This window comes from Crocodylus siamensis, chromosome 4 (assembly GCF_052110815.1).
Source record: "Crocodylus siamensis isolate JL-2025a chromosome 4, ASM5211081v1, whole genome shotgun sequence".
Classification (NCBI taxonomy): Eukaryota; Metazoa; Chordata; order Crocodylia; family Crocodylidae; genus Crocodylus; species Crocodylus siamensis.
The window spans coordinates 191171345-191197764 of record NC_143398.1 but is presented as its reverse complement, the minus strand read 5'-3'; the positions used below and the strand labels follow the sequence as shown (position 1 = coordinate 191197764).

General features: G+C 42.1%; 1 protein-coding gene across 2 annotated transcripts in view; it reads left to right on the top strand.

Moving 5' to 3' along the window:
• The window catches only part of AKAP19 (A-kinase anchoring protein 19), a 69562-nt gene extending 44158 nt beyond the window's left edge, over positions 1-25404 (top strand). The window contains exons 1-3 of one of the 2 annotated variants that reach the window (XM_090045240.1): positions 497-848; positions 11529-11594; positions 21397-25404. In XM_090045240.1, coding sequence (XP_089901366.1) covers positions 21556-21819 — 264 coding nt within the window. In that variant the 5' untranslated portion in view covers positions 497-848; positions 11529-11594; positions 21397-21555 and the 3' untranslated portion in view covers positions 21820-25404. Of the gene's footprint in view, positions 1-496; positions 849-11528; positions 11595-21396 lie in introns of those variants that run through there. The other variant, XM_090045241.1, reaches the window with a different exon arrangement.
• Positions 25405-26420: the final 1016 nt, after the last annotated feature.

The window sequence follows — 26420 nt, the reverse complement described above, 5'->3', positions numbered from 1 at the left end:
AGGTTGCAGCCTTGGGTGTATAGTTATTGGGTAAAACTGAGTAGAAACAGGAAGATAGGTGGACAGGCAGACCTATCAGTCCATCAATGGAGTCACTTTCTAGTGGCATGAGAGAAATTCAAGAAAGCAGAGAAACAGCAAATAGCCACCCGGGGTGGGGGGGAATAAATTTCCGTGGTTTTCCTTTTGGGCACGAAGATGCTGGTTGTAACAGGTCAAGGCGGGACGGCTGTGGTGCACGCGCGCACGCGGCCGTGCGGGGGAAGCGGGCCGCGGGGCGAGGCGAGGCGAGGCGGCGGGGAGCCCGCAGCTGGCCGCGCCGGCGGTGGCCAGGCCCTGGCAGCACGTGGCCACAGGCTCGGGTAACCAGGACATGGGAGCCAGGCACAACGCCGCCGCCGCCCACGGAGTCCCTTGTGCCCGGGTCCTGGCGCTGGCGCCATGAACTGCTCCAGCGCGTGGCCCACTGGCAGCAGCAGAGGTGAGGGCAGGTTCATCCCGCGCCGACTGTAACGTGGGCGGCACCGGCTCCTCCCTCCCGGGCCGGAGCCGCATCCGCGGAGCCTCCGCCCGCCGCCCCGTGCCGGGCGCAGGTGCAGCGCGGCGAAGCGGGAGCGGGTCCCGGTCCCGGTCCCGGTCCCGGTCCCGCCGGGGGAGATGACTTGGGCCCGGCCGCTGTTCCCAGACGATGCTTGGCCCCGGCGTAGGAGCAGCGGCGCGGGCGGGGGGACGCGTCCCCTGGCTCCTCCCTGAGACGCGGCCCCGGCGGTGCCCGGGAGGCGGCCGCGGGCGATGGCAGCGCGGAGCCGGGCCGGGAGCGGCGCCCGGGAGCAGCCCCTCGGGGCGGCGTAAGTGTGTGCGGTGCGGTGCGGTGCGGGGCCGGGCTGGGGCGGGCGGCGGTGCACTGGGGCCGGGCGGCCCTCGCCCTCCCGCGGCGGCGGACTGCGCCGCTCAGCCCGGCTCGGGGCGGGGGCGGCTCCTGCCCGTCCGGCTGCTCTTGCAGGGCCCGAGGCCCGGGGGCTTGGTCCGCCCCGCCGTGGCCGGCAGTGACGGGCAGCGGGACGCGCCGGCTGTGGCGGGAGCGCCTGGGGTGAAGCTCGCCCAAAAATGGCAGCGCCGGGACTTGGGGGCAGCGGCCCGTTGCCGGGCAGCGCGGACAATGCGCCCCTGCGGTTCCAGAACGGGCGCGGGCCGCCGGGAGGAGGCGCTGGTGCGGCGCAGGGAAGCAGCAGCGTCTCTGCAGCCCTGGGCGGGAAGCGGCTCCTCCCCGGCCGCTGCGCGGGATTGCCAGGTGCCCTGGTCACAGCCTGCGAGGGCAGCGCGCTCACCTGGGCGGGCGGGGGTCGCCAGGGACCGGGGACGCGAGAAGCATATTAGCTTTGCTGACACCTTTGAATCCGTGAGTTGAGGTAGTCCCAGGTCTCTATCTCTAGCTTTACACTAGCTTGTCAAACACACACGCACATGCCTGGTCCCTAACTGACAGATGTGCCAAGTAACTCTGAAGAAGAGGGGAGAAGTTCTTTCTTTCACACTCCTCCTAGGAAAGCAAACACCATGGCTTCCTTAGCGGGCTTTAAATTGACCCGATGCCTTTATAAGCGTACTTTGAAAAAGCACCGCTTACTAAGAAAATTTAACAACGACCAACATTTTAGGGTGGCCTTTTAAATAGTGCTTTGGGTTTGTGTAGTCCAGTGGTTCTCAACCTTTTTAGATTCAACACTGTCCTCCGTAACTTGGGACTTGAGTGGCAGGGGCAACCCATTTAAAAAACCTACTGCAGTGCTTGCCTCCTTGCAGAGAGGCTCTTAATGGAGGTCGGGGATCAGCCAGGCAGGGACCAAGCCTAAGCTTGCACTTATCTGCTTATTTCCTCACACCTCGAGGCCCCCTTCAAAGGATCTGGAGGCAGCCGAGCACCTTGGTTGAGAATCACTCATGGGTGTAGTCCCACCTCAACGCAAAGGTAGTCAAGATCTGTTTTCTTGTGCTGAGCTCAGAGGAGGCTCAAGGGGCTTTACCTGCTCCATATAGATGAATATGGTGGTGGTATGTGTTTAGTCTACTGCCATCTGTCTGCCTTAAGCAACACACAAAGGACAAGAATGAGGAATGACCAAGTCAATGTAAAGTTACCTTGTCTGTTTGACTTCTGTTAGGCTTATTACAAACTTGTAAAGCAAAGGTTTGTCCTCTTGCTCTAGCACACTCTTACATGCATGTCCATTGTTTTTACTACCAGATACGCTGATTAGTGTATCGAGAGGCATATATATTAGCAGCTTTGAAAAAGGCAGGGGAACTGTTGCTGGGAAGTACCCATCAGCTCTCACAATATAACTGTTACATCCCTATGATCCTGTTGCAGTAGAAGTTAGCTACCTCCCCTGACTCTGACACTGAGTGAAGCAAGGTCAAAGAGCCACTTCTCTGTATTGGTATCATTACAAGTTCATGCAGACATAACAGTTGCATTGTATCCCTTTATTTTGGTATAATAGTTACATTTGTCTACTCTTAAAAGTAATTGTCATGTTAATACTTAAAGCTGAAATAATATTAAAGCAATTTTAAATGTTTCATGGTGTTTTAGAAGATAAAAGTGTAAATCAGATATCTCCAAATCAAATACTGTAAACTCTTAAAGATTCTCTACCTTCAAAAGGGAAGCCAGATTTATCTGTTTGAACATAATATCAGTTTAAACATTATTTTAACTGTCACATAAAAAGATCATAGGAAAGTAGGACTGCAAGGGGCCTCAATGAGGTCATCTAGTCCAGCCCTCTGCTCAAGGCAGGATCATCCCTGACTAAATCAATTCCAAATGAGGTTTTTACAGACCAATCCTTGATGGTTAGTTTTCTTCTTTTTGAAGAGTAAGGAGGGCTAATCTGGAGCTTTGACTTTCAATCTACAGGTCTGTAAAATGACTAATGGCCTATTTAAATCAATGGGAGATCTCTTCCTGACTTCAATAGGGTTTGAATGTCACCATTTTTCAAGTGCAGGTGCACTGGGAAAAATCCTGGCATCTGTTGAAGTTGGTGGGGTTTGCCACCAGTTTTACTGGGCCCAGGATTTTACAGGCATAATGCAGAGAAGTAAAATAAATTAACTTTAATTTGTTCATTGGTATGAAGAAGTAAAACATTTTTGTGCTTCAGGTGAGGAGGGTTGTATATCTGTAGGTATGTGTGGTATATATTACGTATGTAATACAGAGTGCGTGTGCATATGGATGTATTATAAATGGGTATAACTGAAAAATCTAATAGAGTATTTTTTGTTCTAAAGTATTAAGCTATTGATGTTAATAAGACGTAATTACGATGGGCTGCGACCCAAGTAGACAGTGGTTACGGAAGATGGAAAACCCAGACCATCAGCCCACAGTCTTCAGTCGGTTGAAATGCAAGTGTTAGTTATACAGTTTCAGTCCGGTTATTAAGAGCCTTCCTTAGAAAATTTTCAGAGTTCATAGAAGCTAGAACTGGCAAAGACCTGCTAGGTTGTCTAGTCCATACACTGAAATCCATGCGCTGCAAATGCAGTGGTACGGCCCTGCAATGAAGTCCAGAAGCCTTTTGTTCTGCTTTGTTTGCCACCATGCTCAGTTCAGAACAGGGAACCAACATTTCCTCACCTTCTTGCATGGAGAACTTTAGTTCCTTCCTTCATCTTCATGTATATACTGGTCTTTGTTCTTCAGGGTGCAAGGTCTGGGATGGGGGTGGGGTGTCTTTTAACCCCTATTAATGTACATGGAAACTGCCCTGCTTTGAAATCAGGTAAATTTACTATAAGCCAAGAGAATAAATACAACCAGAGTTTAAAGTTTGGAATTCAGAATTGCAATCCTGCACAGATAACTAGACAGTAGGACTGTCAAGCTCATTGGGCTCCATGAGCCAAGGGTAGGGTGTGGGAATGGTTTACAGGCTGGATGAATGGTGGTGTAGGGCTGGATCAGGCCCATGGACTCCCTTCCCTGCTTCCCCACCCCCTATGCTGGATCCAATCTCTAAGGTGCCTGCTTCGGCTGATTTACACGATGCAGTCCTAATCTGACCCAGACAGGCCCTGCATGTGGCACAGACCCTGGGCCCTGCATACTGGGCTGGGCTGGTGTGTGCCATGTGGGGGTCAGCTCGAGACTCAAGGGCAACACCAGGGGCTGGGTGATGGGGCTCCATGGCCTGGATCTGTCCCATGTCTTTTACACCCCTGATATACACCACACTCGAATTCATGTCAGCATTCTTTGCTGTGAGATACTTTGTCATCTCCACAACATGACTGTGATGCTGTGTATTCTTACTTATGCCTCTGCAAGCCACAGAAGGATGGAGCTTTTGCATTGAACTCACATGCTCAAGTCTCATTTTACGACAGACCTTTTGTGAAAAATAAGGGACCTAATGGGTTTGTTTTGGGCTGCTTGCCCCCTTTTCTGGATGACCACAGTGAACATTCTGGGAAATTTCATCTTTTTGTTTCCATTTTGCTTGAGAGAGTCCCATGGGCTCATCAGTACAGCATTAGAAATTACAAATGCGTGTACTTGTAAATTTGTATTTTCATGACTGGTTCTCCTGGCAACCATTTAAAGTGAAACATTACAGCCCACGAGCCTCAAGTACCTATTTTATTTTCTACTAGTTCTTGGCCATTTTTTGGGCAGAGTTCTTGGGTTATGAAGAAGCAGGTAGCATCTTTGATAGGGGAGCTTCTTACTGGGAAAGAAAACATCAGTATGGCTTAGCCTGTCTTTGGCACCTGCATCTATGTGAAACATGGCAATACCATTTTGTAACTAATGGCAGAGTCATTCTAATGTATTGACATAACACAGAGGCAGCCAAAATGTCATGTGCACTTATCAATATGGCTATTACTAGGACAGAATTCCATGTGCAAGGTTTTTTTTTTCTCTCAAAGTGGTTTAGATAGAACTTCTTCACTTCGGCTAAGAAAACATCAGTTTCTACCTCAGTTCAAAGTGGTTAGATTTTGGAAGTGGCCCTGCCTTGGTCAAATGCATCTGCTAGCTCCTCCATCTCTAGTGTTTGAATGCTCTGGATTTATGGGTGAGGTGTAGCCCATTTGGTGTGCTTCTCTTAGCACATCGTCTGTAGGCTACCCTTGTTCAGTAGTGGGACCCTGCAGCCTGGTCCTGAACATCTGTGCTACTCCCCAAGACATTTCAGAAATTTAAACACACCTTTGGAGTTCCATCCCAGGTGTACTTTGGAAGTATAGATCGCCTCTTCAGTGATACCTGGTGGCTGAGACAAACTGACACAGACTTTACAGAAGGCTCTATAAAATAAATCTCTATATTTTAGAAGACATGAAACACTTGCCATTCTGGATGGATCTCTGTGCAATTCCCTGCCTCTGCTTCCTTACTGTTTTTGACACAGGAGGATGTTGCCTGTGAATGCTCAAGGCTCTCCAGATAATCCCCAAGGTACAACCCTGCCCTACATCCTGCCTGACTTCTGACTAACAAATAATTCTCTGTCTCGCTGTCCTAGCCCATACTGCTCCAGCTTGCGGTTCTCTATGCTAAATCCCATTTCACCTTCATGTTCCCAAGTGGTAGTTTCCTAGCTGTATAACTGCAGTTCTTGGCATTCATGCACAGTCTGGGGTTTCTTTCCAGGTCTGGTGAAATAGGATTGTGCTAGTGAAGAGAAGCAGCCATCAGTCTGTTAGCCTAGCCGGAAGGCTATTTGTCCACAAAGCAGAACTAGGTTTTAGGCCCTCATGCCCAGGAGGGGGTTTGAACTTGCATCTCCTACTTCCAAAGTGGGGGGTGGGGAGAGTGCTTTAACCACCAGGTAATAGGCTAGACATAGGCTTAAGCTCTTTTTAGCCTCCTCTTAAGCTGTCCAACTGCACCTTGCATTTAATTTTTTCTCAGATAAAATGGATAGAAATTGGGCTTGCTATTTATGTCAGCAAGACTAAATAGATGATCACATCCAGAAATAAATCTCAAAATAGGAGAAAGATAAAGATAGGGCATGACAATCTGGAAAAGGTAGAGACATGTAAATATTTAGGAACAATAATCACTGAGGACAATCAAACAACTGAAGAAATTAAGGCAAGAATTTACCATGCTAATGTGCCTGTTATGCCTAGATAAAATAGTGGCATCAAGGAAAATCTCAAAAAAACTTAACACCCAGCTTTATAACAAAATTGTTCAACCTGTCCTTTTATAGAGATTTGAATCCTGGATGGTGGCAAAGGCAAATGGAAAAATACTGAAAGTGTTTGGAAACAAAGGGCTAAGGAAAAATTTGGTGCAGTACAACAAAATGGAGTATAGAGGAGAAGACATAAGAGCTGGTGGACCTTTACTAAAGACTTTATGTCATTAGCAAGAGAAGAGTGTAGAGAATGAAATGGGCAGGGCACATTGTGAGAACTGATGACAGAAGCCACGTGAGGCAGATTTGGAACCTGGTGTGGAGGGCATCAGACCTTGAGTAGACCAAGGAAACAATGGAAAGGTAACATAAAAATTGATTGGGAAGGAACATGCAAAGAGAAGATAAGGTGGAAGGAGACTGCACAAGACAGGAGATGGAAGAAGGTTGTAGTTAAGGAAGTTGTAGGCCCCTGAGGCCTGTGAGAACAGGATGGCTGATGTCTATGAAAACCAGTTAGTCCGGGGTGCTCTCATGTTAAAAACTGGCTATCTGAGCTGAATGCATTTTTTGTTGAATAGATGAGGAGCAGGAATGTTCATAAAACCTGTTGCAAGAATAGGCTAATTGGATACATCTTACTTTATGCACCTGTTATCTTTATAATTTTACTTACATTCTTCCCTATTACCAGGCTTTTATTTTCTCTACATGACAACTGGTTCATATGGAAACTACTATTAAATTTATACAAAATTATTAATAATGAATCATTTAACACAAAAATAATTGCAGGTTATTGCCTTTGCTTACTAAATATATGCAGGCAGTGAGATCTTCTCCAAGTTCTCCTTTTTTAAGATTAATAAAGTACTCACTTTGGCCTAGAAACATATACCTTATGATGTACAAAACTATAAACAATGAGAAGCCATTACTAGACTGCAGTTCACTTGAATGAGATGTGTAGTTATGGGCAGCAGGAGCCACATCCTAAGTACAGACAGGGTATGTTCTTATAGAAAAAATGAGATAAGGCTATTTAAATCAGTTTGTCGTCTTGTTCATTCTTTGAAGAAATAAGAGGAAAATGGATCTCTTAATTGATGGAAAACTTTAAATACTGGGCTAATGATGAATAAACATTTGCTTCTCTCTTACAGCTTGTCTTATACCCCTTGGATATATCTGCCTTACTTACACAAAGAATAAGAGCCAACATCAAAATAAAATTTGCCTTTTTTCTTCTTTTATAATATTCTTTTATTCTGTTATATTCTTTCATTTTATCTATTTTTGTATTATCAAATATTATGCTGTGTTCAATTTGTTTAAATTTGGTAGAATGTGTAATCTTATTGTACACTTTTACCAACAACTGCATATTGTATACATTTATTATTATACTGTGTATCATTGTACATTTTACTGTATTGTTTTAGCAAAAGCTATAAATAAGCTACCCTGGCACTCTTCAAAAAGCCTCTTGATGCCCACCCTGCTGGGGTCATCTGACCCCAGAAGTCTTTCCTGCCCTTGTGTTGGGAGGCTGGACCTGATGATCTGTAAGGTCAGGAAAACAGATCTTACGATGACAGGCTGAGAGCCATGGGACTCTTTAGCCTGGAAAAGCGTAGGCTCAGGGGTGATCTGATGGCCACCTATAAGTTTATCAGGAGTGACCACCAGGATCTGGGGGAACATTTGTTCACCAGAGCTCCCCAAGGGATGACGAGGTCGAACGGTCACAAACTCCTGCAAGACCATTTCAGGCTGGACATAAGGAAGAATTTCTTTACTGTCTGAGCCCCCAAGGTCTGGAACAGTCTGCCAGCGGAGGTGGTTCAAGCACCTACATTGAACACCTTCAAGAGTAAATTGGATGCTTATCTTGCTGGGATCCTATGACCCCAGCTGACTTCCTGCCCTTTGGGCAGGGGGCTGGACTCGATCTCCCGAGGTCCCTTCCAGCCCTAATGTCTATGAAATCTAGCTCCTAACAACTATGAAACTACTACTGCTCACAAAATCAGGCCTATTTCTACTTTTCAAAAACTCTCTTGTACGTGAACACAGTTTAAGCTACGTGGCCTGTGTGCACATCTATATGAAAGAATCCTGACTCTATACAGAGGGGGAGAAAAAAAGGTTAACAATCAAAATTTGTATGCTCTTAGTAAGGGACCACCTTTAGAAAAGGGTTCAGTTAAAAACTGCCTTAGAAACTGTCTGAAATAACTAATCCTGCCCTAAAATATCTCTAATATCCAGAGCTGTATGATAAGACACATGACTTTTTTAAACTTGCCCATTAAAAAATTTTCAGCAGTTGATACTTCCTACATTCAACTCCTTCAGAGCCTCCTCCCATGTCTACTCAGTGTTACACTGAACAGCTAGGTATATCTTGGGTTGTTTGGTAAGTTTTTAAATTTGTCTTAATAAATGAGCTTTACTGCTCGACTACCATTGAAATGTCAGTGATGGTCAAGAAAACAAATCTTGGAATTGACACTAACCTTTGTATACATTTGATATGACTCCACCTTTCCATATGAATAAAATGAGACTGAAATATTACTAGAAATATCAGGGCTCCTTAATATACTGTTAACATTACATATCCAGAGGAATATGTTAAATACTTAATGAATGTTAGTGAGGGTCAGAATATTATTAAAGTTTAATAGTTTTGAAAAAATAGTGTAGCTAGCTGCTGTACTTCATAAATAGTGTTAAATCCTATAGTGATGGAAGGAATACTGTACTTCAAGGGGAAAAAACTGCTTCCTTTAGGATTTGTATGACTTACCTGTTCAAAAATGAATGTACACAAGATTTATGCGGATAAAGCGTTTGTTTGAATGAAGTGTTAATCTAACTGTCACCACAGCTAGGCTTAACCTATGTCAAGATCTATCAGTCTGTAGAAGATCAGTAGCCAATATTTAAATTTATTTTATCTCATCAGAATTTTCTTGTTATATGATTGTCTTGTGTGTTCACTGCAGAAACTGACAAACCCTTACAATCCCTCTGGGGGAGGCTGGGGGAGACAAATACACACACACTTAATGTGTACATGCTCTCTTTCTCCTGGAAACATATTACCATAATTGACCTTTCTGACAAATGTCTTGATACCTTCTGACTGTAACTTCCTATCTTACAATTGGTATAGAAGGCTACCTGTTAAATCATTTCACCATGTATATTTATTACATAGTTCAGAAGCTTTTGACTATCAGAACCTTTTAGCCTCTTGTTGAATTTGCAACAAACAGTGATTTAAATAGCCTTATCTCATTTTTTTGTGGGCAGAAGGTATGTACAAATATTTTGTTTCTCTATTCTGTATCATCGTCTGTAACAAGTTGTGGAAGGCTTGTAGCCATGATGGTCCTGAGACGAGAGGAGCAGGAGTTAGTGATGAGGTGATATCTTCTATGGGAACTAACCTGTGTAGTTGGAAGAGCGCAAGAGGCAGAAGACAAACTTCCTGGCTTCAGGCATTCCTCAGCAGGCTTGGGGAGGAAACAGTTGTAGTGCAGACTCAAGGACAAACAAGAACAACTGCCTTAATTTCACTAACTTACTTTAATGATTTTTGGCCACCTGAAAGGCAAATGAGCAGTTACCACCTGTGAAACAAATAGCAGGTGCGAAAGATGGAGCCATTGTCTCTGTTGGGTCTGACTTTAGATGTCCAGCAATTATGACTTTCTGTTTCCTGCCCCGTCTGCTGCAAGCACTTTGTAGATTTCCTTGGAGGACAAGGATTGTGAAGTTTTTCTCCTTGTGCTTTAGTAGGTTAAGTGTGTGGATCATTCAAAAAGTCTTTATTTTGCCCTGCTGAGTCCAGGCAGATTGGTGAGGTACGTGGGGAACTGGAAGTAAATAGGGTGGTAGCTTACAGCCTGGCTATAGTTTACAGCTTTCTTGGTGTGTTTAAGGTGGAGTGGCTTTTTGAAGGTAAGCCTGATGGTCAAGGACTTTTTGTAAAGGTTTGTTTGTAGGGTGCCATCCTTGATGTTGATCTAAAAAGATGATGGTGTAAGAGAACTTGAGAGAAGGGTAGGGGTGCTGAAACTGTGGTAGAAATCGATGAGTAAATTGAGGTGTTCATTCCAGATGATGTCTTTGATCATATGTATAATGTTAGTTGGATGGTGCTTTATTTTTTAAAAATTTTTGTACAATGTGAATCATAAAGAGCAGGAAGCTATCTTTGTAGCCATAGCTGTGACCACGGTTTGGAGGAAATGTCAGTTGTTGGTAGTGTTGTGGGTGGGTTTAGTAGTATGCTGCTGTGCAAAGTAAACTGCTGTCTGTTGTCCTGCAAGCATTTTAAGTAGGTGGTTATGCCTTCATAGTGGGGGATGCTGGTAGGTAGGCCATCGAGTTGCAAGAATGGGATTCTCGAGGAGGTAATTCATATAGTGGGTTTTGTTAGAAAGTCTGTCAACTAAAAAACTTGTTCTTTTGAATGAAAAGAGTTTTGAGAATGTTTTCTTCAGTGAGGGAACTTTAGTTGTATATGATGGGGCTGCTAGGGCTTACTTGCTCATGAATCAGAAATTCATAATTTTACTGGACACCAAAAACCACAGATTTAATCAGAGTCATTTCTTTTTATTGCTCATAATTTACCTCTCCTTTTTCTGTGCATTAACTTCTCCACTGATGATGACTGCCCACTTCCCTTTCACATAGTCAAATTCACTAACATAACTTGATTAAGATATATAAATTGTTCTCACTCATCCTTAGTTTGGACCTGGCTGCTTTTTTCCCAGCCCTGATGAATGGCACTTAATACCACAAAGTTTGTCTCATATCTCACTCAATTTATACAAAGTTGTTCAGTTAAAAGTTATTACCTCATTTCACAAATCTTGCTTCTCTATTAACAAATTTTAAGCAAAGTACTTTTCTCTTCCATTAGCCTTAATAGGAAACCATATTGTTTGCTATTATGAAGTAGTGCAAGCAATGAGAATATTATATATATGCATCAAATGTGTTTGGGAGCAAATTGTCAGAAAATGTTAAAAAGGCTATCATTTAAGTACAGATATTTGAGATAATACCTGGCTATTAACTTCAAATACTTCCATCCTACAACATTTTAATATTTTTATTAACTTTTTGTACAAAATCTACTTTCTCATCCATTTCCGAGATGATAATGAACATACTAATGATTCTCCTGCCATCACGCCAAAAGTACCATGGGTAAATAGACAAGTGGAATCCTGCAAAACTAGCAATGCATAGTCACTTAATTATATGATGTTATAGGATCATTCCACGTTCTGCATCTTTGTTAGAACCAACTCTCCTTTATTAACTCTCCCATAGAACCCAAATCTTGGAGTTAGTGTTGTGGACCAGCAGAGGAATTTCTTCAAAGCAGATCAGTTATTGGTAAGTAAGAGTATTGGGCATCTTCCCTGGGGAAATGTTTGAAACGTCCATTTGTTTCATTGTAGTTGGTTGGAAGAGGATCATACATGCCTCAGGATTTGTGCTGAAGTGCTTCAAAAGAGGAATACGCTTCCGTCTTGTTAAAGTTCTTAACAACAAAAATATTTGTGTCCTAGGAACTCACTTGGGGTATGGATACACTTAATGTGAAAACTTTTATTTGGGTAATGGCTGGAGGAGAGATTAAATGAAGCTGTTGTTTATGTAACTGTTGACCAGTGGTTCTCAAGCTTTTTAAATTTGAGGCACCCCTCAGAAAATGCCAGCTCCTAGTTTTCACTTTTTTTGATTACAGAAAAATAATAGAGCAATTCTTCTGTTGCTAAGAACTCAGATAGTTCACACAGGTCAGACATGTTTTTAATGCTATGGATTCATATTTGAAATCTCTGGGTTCATCATGTTAATCATATTTGTACATGTAATAGTGGCACCCTATAGCACCCTTGAAAGGGTCTCTGGGCATCTCAGGGTGCCCTGGCATCCTGGTTGAGAATCACTACTGTAGCCCACTTCTAATAGGCTTCTCAAAGGTTTTACTGTGAATAGAAATGGTAGAATAATCCATTCATATAATATAGCTGCTGAAGTGATGATTTACACAACCAGAAAATTTTGTTCACTTAATCTCGTCTCTTGACAGTAATAACCAAAATAGTAATTTCACTCATGAAATATTCCTGACATCACTGTAAAAACCTGATATGTGTATTTTTAGAACTATAAACCAGCCTATATTTTATCCTTGAAGTTGTTTATTCTATTTAGATAGTTCTACAATAGGTCATGTGTATTCTGATACAACTTCTGTTAAAGGCAATACTGCCTATGCAGCTACTTAAACAAAGCTTTAATACCACGGTAATATTGTATAAGGCGGTAATAAACTTCAGTCACATCTAAACAAAACAAAATCTGTTGGACCTCTTGCAGTTCATAACAGAATCTACTTCATTTTTAAGGATGAAAGAATACATTGTTCTGGCAGCCAGCATTCAGTGAGGCCAGCAGCTATTTGGCCCTCATGCACAAAAGGTGCTCAGGAGACATGTCTGCATTAGTATTTCTTTGTGCCCCTGTGTTACCAAAGTACTTGTATTCCTTTACCTGAATCCGGAGGTGAACATCTCCAAGACCACTAAACTTCACAGCCACTGCAATGGGATGACTGTTTGAAGGACAACATTCAAAACTATGTAAGGTATTCTCGGTGTTCAAAAAACGAAAAGCACCTAAAATAGTGAAGGGTATGAATGTTTTTGCTGGCAGTCATCCCAACCATGTACAAAGAGTTTTTAAGATAACATGGCAACCACCATTGTCAGGTTATTATTTTTTTTAAATCTCCATCTACAAATGGGTACAGGGGAAACACTGATAGAACAGACAGAAAATTAGTTTTTATCAAGATAAATATGAAAGTTTGATGTAGAGAACTACATAAGGAAGTTCTGGCTCGGGTCTGGAACAGCTGTCATATGGGTTCATATTCACTCAGTACTAATCAGAACAGGGGTGTTAAACTCATTTAGCCCTGTGCGCCAGATTCATACAATGGGGGCTCCTCATGGGCTGGGTCCAGCCTGTAGGGCTTCTGGCAGTGGCCACTAGAGCACGGTGTTGGCACCAGCAGCCGACGTGTTAATGCTACTGCCTCAACTGCCTTCTCTACTAGAGCTACTGTGCAGCAATGGAGGTTAAGTGGAAGCAGCATTAACTCCTTCGCTTCCAGCAGCTCAGGCAAGAAGTCCCATGGGCCAAATGGCCCACCTCTATGGGCCAGATTTGGATCACACATCATATGTTTGATGTCCCTGAGTGAGAGCTCAGAGATGGAACGAAATAAAAATCTGTTACACTTCTTAATTCTCAGTGACTATTCCTGGTACCATATATTGTTCATTAAAGCAAGCTAGGAGAATACCCCAAGTGGAAAAATGGACATAAGGCAAAAGGAACATTCCTAGGATAGAGGCTACACAAGGAACCGGATAGTATCCTTGCTGACTTGGGTGCCTTCCACAAGACTGTTCCCTCAAAATGCCATTTGTGTTTGGGTTTGGCACCAGAGGTGTTTCACAAGGAAATACAGCAGATTTTTGATGGTAGAGAGCAGTGGGCTGCATGCTACTTTTAAGCCTGTTATACTGCTTTGTACTCATCAATTCTGTTCTAAAAATAACATTAAAAGTAACTATCACTATGCCACACTCTAACCTGTCCAGAAACCTGAATTAGATTGTGAATATTTCAACCATTTACTTTTCTCTTCCTTTTCCTGTATTTATATTTCCCTTTTGGTTCCCCATTCTTTCATTTTGCATATGCTTTAGAAGTCTAACACATTCTCTCCTCTGTAACATGTATATTCCTGTGTGAGGGGAGGACAGCCTGTTTTATATCAAAGATGATGCTTTGATCTGGCAAAAAAACAGAAGAACATGACCAGAAGCACAGAGCTGCTTTAGAATGGTCCAGGAATGCTGGGATAAAGCAAAACACACAGAATAGTAAATTTCATATAACGCATATTTTTCCCCTAACATTCATTAACATGAGATGGCTAGCTAGGGCCCAGTAAGATTGAGGCAGTCACCTACATGCCTGCCCCAATAGACAAAGTGGTAAAAAGGTACTTTGTAATAGCGAATTATGTAGGAAAATGTGTGCGTAATCCAAACCAGTTACATCCATTGGGCATCTCTGGAACAAAGATGCAAATCTTAAAAAGTATGAGAAGCTGAAAGAGTTAAAAAGCCCCATTCTGAAGGCACTGAGACCATAAGTGCATTACCCAATTGTTCACTGAGGACATTGGTACAGAATAGCCAGAATTGGAGACCAGTGGCTTATGTATTACAGGTGCTCATGTCTCTCAGATAAAGCACAGCCTTTAGTCTGTGGGTACTTTGCTTGCTGTACATGCCAAAAATACTACAGATAAACGGATTATTTTGCATATCAAGTCTACTTTTGCTAACGAGGGCATTGCAGTGCCAACGTATCATCTAACAGTTGATCATTGCACAGTAGACATGAGCATAAGTGTTTTTAAAAAAAAAAGTCCCTGCTGGTCCTCATGATTCCCAAGTCAAAGGACTGCTTGAAACTGTAAAAAAAGGACATGTATTTTGCACTGTTAAATTACAAAAATGCACCAATGAAGCACAAGCAGTTTCCTACTGGCATTTTATTCAAAATCTTACTGAAAATTAGAGTGCTTGTACTGTTGGAAACTGATACCAGAATCCTTGGGACCCTGTTGATGGGGTGGGGGATACATGAAGCAAAACACAAAAATTACATATAATTTGGGCTTTGGGGAGCTGCCATCACTTCAGGAAAATGTTGGTGTGCATTCCCACCATGGTAGTTTATACCAGTAGTGTCACAAAGGAGTAGCCCTGCACTTCCAGGAGACTGAATTCTGTGTCCATCCAGAATGATGGAGGAACAGGTAACAGCTTCAAATGCAAGAAGGGAGGAATGCTGATTGTCTATCATTGCTCAAGGTCTCATACCAGTAACAACCACAGCATACTGAGATGATTGAACCCCAGAGCATAGCATAGTCAAAACTGATAAACTTACTACTGCCTGACATCAGTGGCCCTGATATCTCAAGGGAGACCTGTAGGGCAAACATAACAGTAGAGTGCCCTACAGAGATGAATTAAATAATTGAGGTAACCATATTTACTGAAATCCAAGATGAGGTTTTTGCCCTCCCCACCCCACAATTAGCATGTAAAGAAAAAAAAAATGCAAGCCCCCATCTTGGATTCAGGCTTGATGCCGAAGCTGGAGTGTAGCCACTTCCTGTCTTCCACCAGGATGACTTGTTTGGTGGGGAAAGAGGTTTGCAGCCAGGGGAGCACAGGGGCGGGGAAGAAAATTTAAGATGACCTTCCACTAATTACATTTTATACATGGAAAATTATGGTGCATTTTTAATTTTCCATGTGCAGAATCTAATTATTGGGGGTCATCTTAACTTTAAAGTTATGTTGGATTCAGGTAAATATGGTCATTGTTAAATTGGTTGGGAAAGGAAGAAGTAGGGAACTACATGTTTTGAGATTCCAGAAAGGTGAGGTGCCCTGAGATCCTTTTAAGGGTGTTGCCGGGTGTCACACACATTTAGCAGTTAGGTGTTCTAACACCTGATTTCACATGATTCACAAGATAAACCCACAGATTTCACATAGAAACCCCTAGTGTCAAAAACATTCTGATGTGTTGTGTTCTTTCTGAGATCTCTGCTACAGAATAATTGCTCTACTTTTTTTCTGTAATCAAAAAAACAAGTGAAAGTTAAGAGGAGGCATTTGCTTCAAGATACCTTAAGTCTAAAAAGGCTGAGAATCACTCTTCTAGAATGATGGAAAGGGTTGTTGGATTGTGTAGAAGTTTCTATTAATCTGTACTGATTGGTTGGAATTCAGAAGTGAATGAAGGCCTCTGTCAGAGTCCTTGGCTCGTAATGATTTCTGGAATATAGATGGGATTAAAAGGCTCAATTAGTAGAAAAATGAGACTGAATGTCAAATCAGTGACAGCTGATTTCCAGGAAGCTGCAGTTACTCAAATTGCTGCTTTTAAGAAGTCCAAAAGGTTCTTCAACTGCTGAAGACAAAGATCTTTTTATTAACTCCTTCCAAAAGGTTCCTTAGCTGCTCTAGCAAGTCTGTCCTTAGCATGCAGTAGTATCACCTTGAGAGAACTGTCACAAAACAAGGCAAATACATATTTTCAGTTGTACCTGAATGAACACAAAGGCTGGATCCAGACATGCAGGCAAGTGTGATTTGTTGCATCGCAAACCACATGCCCAGCACGCACATGCCCAGCATGTTAAAATATGCCCCACACGGCAAATTGTAGTGCAGAGGCAAAATTTGCTACTGGGAAATCCAGTAAAAAAAAGGCAAACGTAAAAAAAAAGGCATCACAGTGCATGCCCTGGCAGACACAGAGGCTCAGTCCTCCCAGGAGACGCTCTCACTGCTGGCCAGAGCATCTCCCCAGCACACAGAGCCAGAAGGAGCAGGGAAATGGCGTTTCTCCAAAGCAGAGCACTTTGCCCCACACCAAAGTACATGTGCAGGGGTGAGTGCAGCAGCAAAAAGTAGCAGTACAATTTTGTGCCTCTACTTTTATGTGCTGCTGCAAACACATATGGGGACATGCCCAAATGTTCTAGTCTTTGCTTTCTCACACACATTCACCCTAGTATAGGAATGTGTGTGTGTTGGGGGGGGGGGGGGACCTGATAATCCCATGCTTCAGGACTGTTGCCAGCTGGAGCTAGGAGGGAATATATTTTTCCTTTCCATGAATGCCTGCTGACTTCTGAGGTTTTTTGGGCTTTTTTTTGCCCTCCTCTTAAGACATAAGAACATTGGCTACAGTTAAGGGTGTATAGGTTTTTGACTGGGGTGTATCGATGTCCTTTGCCAGTCTTTAAAAATAGGATAGAGGGCCTTCCACTTCTGTTCCAGGTGATACTAGCTGCCAAATTTGGGGCTAGGAAAGATTTTTTTTTCCCCAGGATATTCTGAGATGCTCCTACTGTTGTAGCAGCAGGACACTTGCAGTGCCCTAGTCTTTCCTGCTCTTACCTATAACACATTAGAGTGTGTTCTTGGTGCTTCCAGTATTGTGCCTTGTGGTTCTGTAGGTCCGGAGTTCGCTCAGTGCCATCTTCACGCAGCCCACTACCTCTACGTCCATTTGTCTGTACAGGAGCAGGTTCCTGGCCTTCCACAAGGCGCTCCTGACATAGGACGCAAACTGGTCGAACCGGAGCAATGGGCTCCCCTTGTGGTTCTGTAGGTGTGTTTGAAGTGGCATCTTGTGGGGATTCTTTGGGTTAACAACTGCCTCCAAATGCAGGAAACTGGAATTCAGTAGCTTGGGATGTTCCTTCCAGACTTCTGTCCTTACAGCTTCCCTGTGTAAATAAACCCAAAGACTCTTCTAATCCTTGTGCCTAGTTCAACCAGAGTCCTTTTAAAATTAGCCACATAGACTTTGGATAAAGTTTTTTTTAAAATCACCTAAGTAACCTTTAAAATAAAACATGAACTCCTAATTTGGTACATGCTTTAAAAAGTTATACCCATTGCTGCTGAGGCTAGTTAGGACTAATGCTACAGATCTAGGCACATTTATTGACCCAAAGTTGCTCAGTGTTCATGCTCAATACTGAATCAAAGATGCAACCTTTGATTTGGGATGTGGACTGCAGAGTTATGAGCGGGAGACTAGGCATTGGTTTTTTTTCTGTCCCTTGATCTTTGTTAAGGGATGAAAGTATTGGAAATCCCTGGCTGTGAAGCTGCAAAAGTTTCACTTGTTAAATCTCTAGTGCCTCCATAAATCAATTGAAAATGTTTCCTTACAGAATAACTGCACTGCAAAAGTGTGAGTGCAGCTTTTGTAGTGATAACAGAATAGCTTTAAACCGGCAGATTCTAGTACTGAGAACAATGTATAGAGCTCGCCTTTGGCTAACTGCCAAAGTATTTACCCAGCTTCTTAGATGGGTTTTGCAGCTGGAGACATGTTCTACGCTCCTGCAGCCAAGCTGCTAGTGGTACTGGTGCTAACAAAATAAAGTCACACCTCAACTGCAGTGTAAGCATATACACTGCATATATACTCTGACTCTCCAAGGGCACTGCTCTGCTTACAGGTCCATGGGTAACTGTCTTGGAAGAAAGCACAATTCTCTTGCCTCAGTGAGTACGAAGTGTCAAAAGATCCTACTTGAAAATCTGAGGTACCAAGATGTTCCCATACTTGGATGCTTAGAGATGGGAATAGAGGAGCTGCTGGCTAACGTACCACTCCACCTCATTTACCTGGAAGGCAGAAAAGGGCAATGTTCATTTCTTTCTCTCTGGAAGAGTATATAATGGCTGTAGTACGCCACAAAAAAAGTTTCTTAGCTCCCAACAAGACAAATACTGTATAGGAGAAATGGCTGGATGTTAAGGGAGCGACAAGTGCAGAGGAGGGAAGAAAAATCTAAATCGGGCAAAAGTACCCATGCAGCTATTGCTCTTGTCACTTGAAACCCTCTCCACAATTACAAGGCACAATACTCGAAGCACCAAGAACACCCAGAAAAGTCTTGGCTCTTAACATCTACGAATAATAGTATGTGCATGGATAGGGAGCCCCAGTTACATCTAAGAGCCTGGTGCTTCTAAAACTAAAAGCAATACTCAGTTTTGGTTTGTATCAACAGAAGTTGTGTCTAAGAACAAGAGACCAAAGGCCTGGAGTGTATTAGTTCTTTAACATCCCTTGCCTGCATGGGCAATTTTAAATAAGTGCCAGATCGGGCCAAAAAAAAATACTGCAGGTCTTTTCATTCTAGTGATCAGACTATTCCTGTGAGAATCCCACTGAATCTCCCACCTACCACCCACTCATGTTTTTCCTTTAAAATCACTGCTCTGAGCAAATCTCAATATGTGTGTCATATTAAACCATAAATTACTACTAAAAGGAAAATGATGGATGAGGCTGTATCTGTGGAGAAGCTGTTCAGTATGATGGTCCATATATAGAGCTTAATTTAGATATTGATTGCTATCTGTTGAGATTTAGACACCTACTACTAGTTTTTTGGAGCATTGCTATTCGATTGTTACATACTGCCGGAGTGGGTTGTCTCTCTTCCAGCATTATGTTGCAGAAGTTGTTACTTATAATGATAGGTCAAAATTATGTACTGGGGTTTTTTTGTTAATGGCTGATGGCTATAAATGATTCTTTACAAAACAATTTGCTATTTTCTCTGTGTCTGAATGGCTTTTGGAAACCAACAGCCAACACATTATACAGTATATGATACCTAACCACCAGCCAACCAAGTGTAAGTGCAAAATATTTTGCCCACATCAAGCATGATTGTATGGTGTTCATTAGTATCCATTTATTAGTTACCAGAAAAAGTTTTGGATGCAAGCAGGCCTCAAAGAGTCCAAATGCAGGCATACACGCCACAGACTACGCATTTTAAGCTCTAAACTAAATGACTAAGTGGGTGAACTCAAGCCAAAATATATAACAACCAACACATTATATTACATGTGAATCCTCTTTGGATATTATATGCAGACTTATAAGCGTTTATTCAGTGCCTGTAGAGGAGGAAACATCTATAAATCTCAGCTGTATAGACCTCCTTGGATCTGTATGTTTTCTGATGCAATTAAGAGATTGTCTTACTCTTAATACCAAGCTCTGATAAAGAGAGAAACATCTCTCTTGTAAATCACAGGCTTTTCTGCTGGGTAGAATTACAGATGTCTGTAGCTTACATCATGCTATCAACATGGTGACTAGTGCCTTGTCATTTTTAAAGTATGCTGCCAATAGCATGCGTTTATGGAGAAACAAAAAACCTCTCAAATGTTAATAAAATGTCTTATGAAACAGGCTGTTTATTTAAAAAAACAAAACAAAAATGAAGGGAAGAGGTGACCTGGTCTGGTGACACTTAAGAAGGTTGGTGATTCCTTTCTTGTTATTTCCTTCAAAAAGCATCCTACTACGATCCTCGTGAGTGAATGTCTGCTCATGCAAAGCTCTGACAAATGGGATTCTGGCTGTAATGCTCTGCCAGAATCCCAATGTTTAAGTTGCTGAATCAGGAGCCATATTTTCTTTGGTGTATAGAATGCAACCAAGCTTTATAAGCCCCTGCCACGACTGCTTGCATTTATAGAGAGTGGTTACAGAAAAATGTTTAACTTTGGCTGAACCTAACGTGAGGTCATTGGGTAAAGCTGCAGGGAACAGCTGGTTTTTATGCTGGACACTCTATCTTGGCTGGCAACTATTAGTTCTGACAAGTGAGTAAGATTATGCCAACAGAAATTAGGCACGTACATGAGACTCAACTCTGCCTACAGAGAGTGGCTGAAAAGCAGCTTCACAACCCAGTAATTCAAGTGCTGTACACACTAGCGTTCATGGTACCTATTGTCTGATACTTTATGCTTTCAACACCTGAGGTGGTCACCTCAGAAACAATGCCCTACCAAGACATACAACTTTCTTTAGCTGTTGGAAAAGATGCTGAGATTTCTTAGTACAGTCTCCATGAGCCATGCTTGGGGAGACTATGCATCAGCTTTAGCCTGTTACTGCTTTTTGCTGTGGAACATGATCAGTCCTCCCTGTCTCTCAGGAAATGCTGGTATAAAGTGGCATCAAATAAACTTGGAACCCATCTCCCTGTTCTATACTGTAAGTGCAAAGAGCTACTGACAAAACTCTTGTCAGTTTTTGCTCAAGAGGCTACGAATTGCAGCAGTGAAACTAGGTTATTACCTCTTCTTATTAACAGTCAAATCACTGTAGTTAACTTGTATTTTTTTGCAGAATTGGGAAGACACACCTTGATCAGCTCATGACTGGAAAGCTGCATCTATAACCAACAGGGCTATGTATTTAACGTCTTTAAAATATTTGGTTTGCAGAAGTCTAATACTTTATACTGCATGCTTGCCTTTGGACTCTAAGGCCTGCTTACTTACATCAGAAACTTTTTCTAGTAACTAATAAATGGATACTAATGAACACCATAAAAGTCATGCTTGGCGTGAGCAAAATTGCACTTGCAGGCTGCTATAGGGAATTAAACTTCCAGTTAGGGTCTATTAGTCAATGTTAGGAATGACAACTTCTTGAACTGAAATGATATAAAACATTATTTTGACAGATTTCTCCAGCTGCGAAGAAGTACTACAGGGACAGTTTTTTCTTTTGAAGTTGCTAGACCTGCTTACAAACAGCAGCACTGCATCAACACGAGAAACCATTTCCATTTTTCAGAATGTGCTACTAAACTAACTTTTACAGCTGCACTTTTAGATGTACCATGGGATGCATCAAATCCAAGGATGCCTTTCCAGGCCCAAACCCTTTTGTGGATGAGAAGAGCAGGGAAGGTGATGAAGGAGTCACTGGGGAGAAATCATCACTGATTACAGTAAAACTTGATGAGAGAGGCTCATCAAGTGCTGCAGTGCTAGACTATGCACACAGGTTATCTCATGAGATTCTTGATCAGGCAGTGAGACAATGGGCAGTGACTGAAAGCAAATACAGTGACATCCCATTCATTGAAAGTGATGTGCCCTGAATTGCAAGGCTTCCCATTTCCTTGATGTCCTGCGAAACAATTCACAAATAAATTTCCGGTAAAAGCAGATATAATTTAAGAAAAACTACAACTGTATGAATGTTTCTGGAAGGGCAGGGTGCATAGAATGCCCCTTATATTGTTAAGAGATCAAGAACAACTGGACCGCAGTAGAATATGTTAAATCAAATGTCAGTTGCAATTGGCCATCTGGTGACTGTTCTGGCTGCTTGGTATGTGCAGAGCCTGATTCTAATTTAATGTCAGGAAAGGGGATACACAAAAAACCCAGCTGCCCAGCACCTGCATTATCATGTCCTTGCTGCAGCACCAAAGCTCTTTATGGATAAGGTACAAATTGGTCTTGTGCTGCATAAAAACTACTTTTATAATTAGGTAGTCCTTGCATCTGCTGGGTCTTAAGTGAGGACAAAATTGCTTTATAAAAGTAAATCTAATTAAGCTCTGGGGTTTTAGAACTATTATGTAGGTAAATTATGAATGACCTTGATCCTTATGGCCTGACTAAACGTGTGAAAAATAACAACTGAACCAAGGCAAGGTGTTACATAACAATGCAAAATAGCAAGAAAACTGTGTGTATTATACTGCCATGAAGTCTGCCCTTCTCAGCACGTCAACAAGAAACATATTAAAGATGCTGATAACCTAATTATCATTTACCATTTGAAATGCCTTGACTTCTGCAAAGTGAGTGAAGGCCGTTCACTAAGTTTATGAATTCAACTGCCTTATTCATGATCATGGCAATTGCTTACAAATGATCACTATCTGTGGACCAAAGTGTGGGTGGACTATAAACAATACATGTTCTGGACCTTTCATCTCATAATACTATGCTGTATTACAGTGAAATGTCATTCTAGCATGACATTAGTAAAAGACTGTTCCAAATGGTGTGCACTAAAGCCTTTCTCCTGCTAGCAAGAGGTGCTGTCATTGTCAGAAAAACTGTGTATGGCCACTTCATACTGTGATGCAGTGACAGAGTTAATATGCAAAAAAAGCATGACTGAGCTAAAGGCTGAAGGGTAAAGTTAAGAGATTTTCCCCCCTCATCTAGTTCAGCACTAAACTATATTTTAAAGAAGTAATTATTTTAAAAAATGTATAACAACTGCACTGCATGGTCACTGCTCATCAGATATACAGGGGCCTGCATTTTGAAGGGCAGAAGCAACATTTTAAAAACCTACTTTACCACAACCTGGAATTACCAGCAGTACGGTTTAAGGAACACGGCAGCTGACTGAATGGGCACTTTCAGATTACAATTCAAATACATTTTGGGAACAACAACATCAAGTTTGTGAGTGTAAATTACAGACTTTAAATTAAGTTAATCCCCACTTTTCACAGCAAAATAGATAGGTGTTAATGTCAGTTTAGACTACAGATGATGTGTATACACAACCTGGTTCCAAGCTGTGTTAAACGCACATTCTTTCCATTTCCTGCTTGAATGGCTGCCCAACTTGTTACAAAAACACTCCAGGTGGTAATATTGCCTTCATTTATAGATCAGTATATACCGAACATTTCATGTCTGCTTCTAGTAATCCCTACAGCAATGAGCAGAGTGGGAGAAGGGGATTCTTTTCATGTTTCTTCTTAGAAGTCATTCTCTAACCTACAAAGGGAGCTTCAGGCATTTGACTGCTCAGCTGTTTTACAGGGCTTCTTGGTCAATGAGCTGATCTATGAAAACAGACACGTCAGGTTTACTCCAAGGCCAAATACTGTAAAGAGCAAGGTGATGGAAAGGACTGCACAGTGATTACAGCATAAAATCCTCGGGTCTTCTTGTGACTGAACAGCCCCCACTGAGAAAAATGTATTGCTTTGATTTTGCCACCCTCCCAAATAGAGGGAGAAGCAAATGCTCTCCTGCATCTTGGGGGAATGCTCTAAACCTACAGGCTCCATTTTGTGAGAGAGACCTTAGATCCTTACCTCCCGAAGAGTTCAGAGCTGCAAAGCCTGAATGGAAAAAGGCACTTCTCTGTAAGTGCCAAAGACCATGCTGCACAGGCAGCTTACTGTGCCTGGCAGCTGCATCCTCAGCCTGCTGTTCTGCTCCAAGCTGTTCTACAAGGGAAGCAGTGAAGCTCTTTTGGACAGGCTCATTAGCACTGCTGAGTAACAGGACTACTTGACCTGTCACAGCACCACATGGATATAGCTACGCTGTTTCAGGCTTAGGGAGTAGCCCACACAAAATAGTGCATTTGAGAGTCCCACATTCAGACATTAAGTTTACCATGTAGACAAGGCCTAAGTCCCTGAAAGGGCTGGAGTTTGGGCCCCCTATCATATTCTGTGGAGTCAGTGGATCTCATTCTTAGATGCATACATTTGTGTGTGCACTGTACAGGGAACCACAGTGATTAACTGGGGATGCAGATTCCATTACCTAGCTAGGCACCTAAAAGACCAGGTGCTGCGATGTTCAGTGTTTTGATGTCTAACTCCTGTAGTGGATCTAGGCCATGGTGCCCAGCACTTACTTGAGCTAAGGTGGCAGATACTTGTCTGAAAGCACACTCTCCATCTCCCTCTTTCTAGTAAGGATGCATTTTAGCAGCAGACGTGTTATACATTAGGCAGATGAAACTAACTTGTGGCTGAGTCACAGCACCCACACTACTCACCAAGAACAACATTAAATATGCAAGAAACAAAAAGAGAAAGTTACATAGCTGCAAGTAAACGGTACATGACAATGAGCTATGGCATAGAGCAGTGAGCCTCATGGATGCCACCTACAGTGTAGACCCTACTAAAATCATCTTGTATTACAAAGTCCTTTCCAGACTGAAATCTCTTAGCTCAGGTGTTCAAACCTTGTCTGCTCCCACTACTGGCTGCCAGTTTACAGCAGCTTTAATACACTGTAGACTGCTAGGCCAGCTGTCTGACAGAAGTGACACTTCCTCGGATGTTAACACTTTAGGCAAGCACACAGCAGATGGGGAAACACACAGTTTCAGGAGCAACAAAGACAGCAGTAAGGAGTATAAGAGCCAGACAACAGGACAATTCTTCCCAAATAATGCCTCTACCCTTAAAACAGACAATACTACACGATTCTGAATTCTGAAGTATTTCTGGGAAGGATGAAGACAAAAGTCTACCAAAATAAAATTACATCTCAACTGAAATAGTTGTCTATTGACTGTAATAAAAACAATACTACACTTTAAAAATACAGCTGCTTCATTGGTTCAAGAATTGAACTTGTTTTGCTTTTCATCTGACATTAGTAAAAGGATTCAGCACATTCTTTCTAAAAATGCATTTCCAGCTTTATACTTTCTCCATTACCTCTCCCATAAAACAGTAGGTGACACCTCACTAAATATAGTTTAAAAGGATGTTATCTGCCTTGCCTGATCCCTAATGATGGTTCAAGAATGTTAACTACAGCACAGCTTTGTAAAAGTGACACTTCAGCAGCCATACAGGACTTAGTCCCCAACTGTAGCACATTACAGTATATTTTTACAATATTTTTGTGGAAAAAAAAACTTTCTTTTTAACTGAATAAAATTAAGTTGCAATTAATTGCTGTAAGGCTTTTATTCAATTAAAATACACAGTACATATACTTAATTTCCATATAAACCCTTGCAATTACATTAGCATGCTAGGCACTTGACAAACAGAGAAGCCACGATCCCTGACCCAAGGAACTCATGTTCTTGACTTGGGTTACTAAGCACCCAGGAGTACAGGGAGCAAAACTTTTGCTGGAAAAAAAAAGAAAACAAGTTCCATGGATGCTTCCCAGGTTATGCTATTTTAAATAGTGCTAAATTTAAAGGAGTAAATTTTTCAAACAGACATTTGTTTTAGAAGCTTAAGTCCTTTTGTCACAAATGACTCATTAGTGTGTCAATACTGCTGAGGCTACTTGTTATTAGTATCTAAAATATATGTGGTCACATTAAACAGCAGCCGGATTAAAATTTTACCAAAGATTCCAGGTCTCTGAAAAGAGGAGCTGAGTTTCCATTGTTTCTCAGGCTTGCTCTCCGGTACTTTATTTAAATAAAGATATTGTGGTTCAACCAGTGTCTACTTTATTACCAGTACCTATAAATCCTAGGGCAGAAGGAACACTCCGAATGATATACTGCATTCTAGTCACTGCGGCACCCCACCTTCAAGAGCGTTACAAACACTTCCGTCTTTCCATGCTGTCTTTCTATTCTTTTTTTTTTCCTTTTGGCAGTGCCAATTACTGAACATGTTTCTATTTGAGCAAAACCTTTCACCCTTTCAGCTCATATCCTACTCTTCACTAGTCTGCAGAGAACTCAAAATCCTACACATGTGACCTCATTGTCTGTTGCCATAGAAACAACTGGAAAGAGCCACTGAAATTTAGCTTTTCAAACTAACTGTAAAAAGCATTCAGTCTTCATGTTGAACATGCAGTACATAGACTAGTGACCATGTGTGACATATGGAATAGCAGAGATGATAATTTTACATAATAAAGTTGGGATGGTATCAAGGGGATCTCGTTGCACGGTGGAACTCCAGGGCATTATTACCCTCCCCAGCCTCAGGTGCAG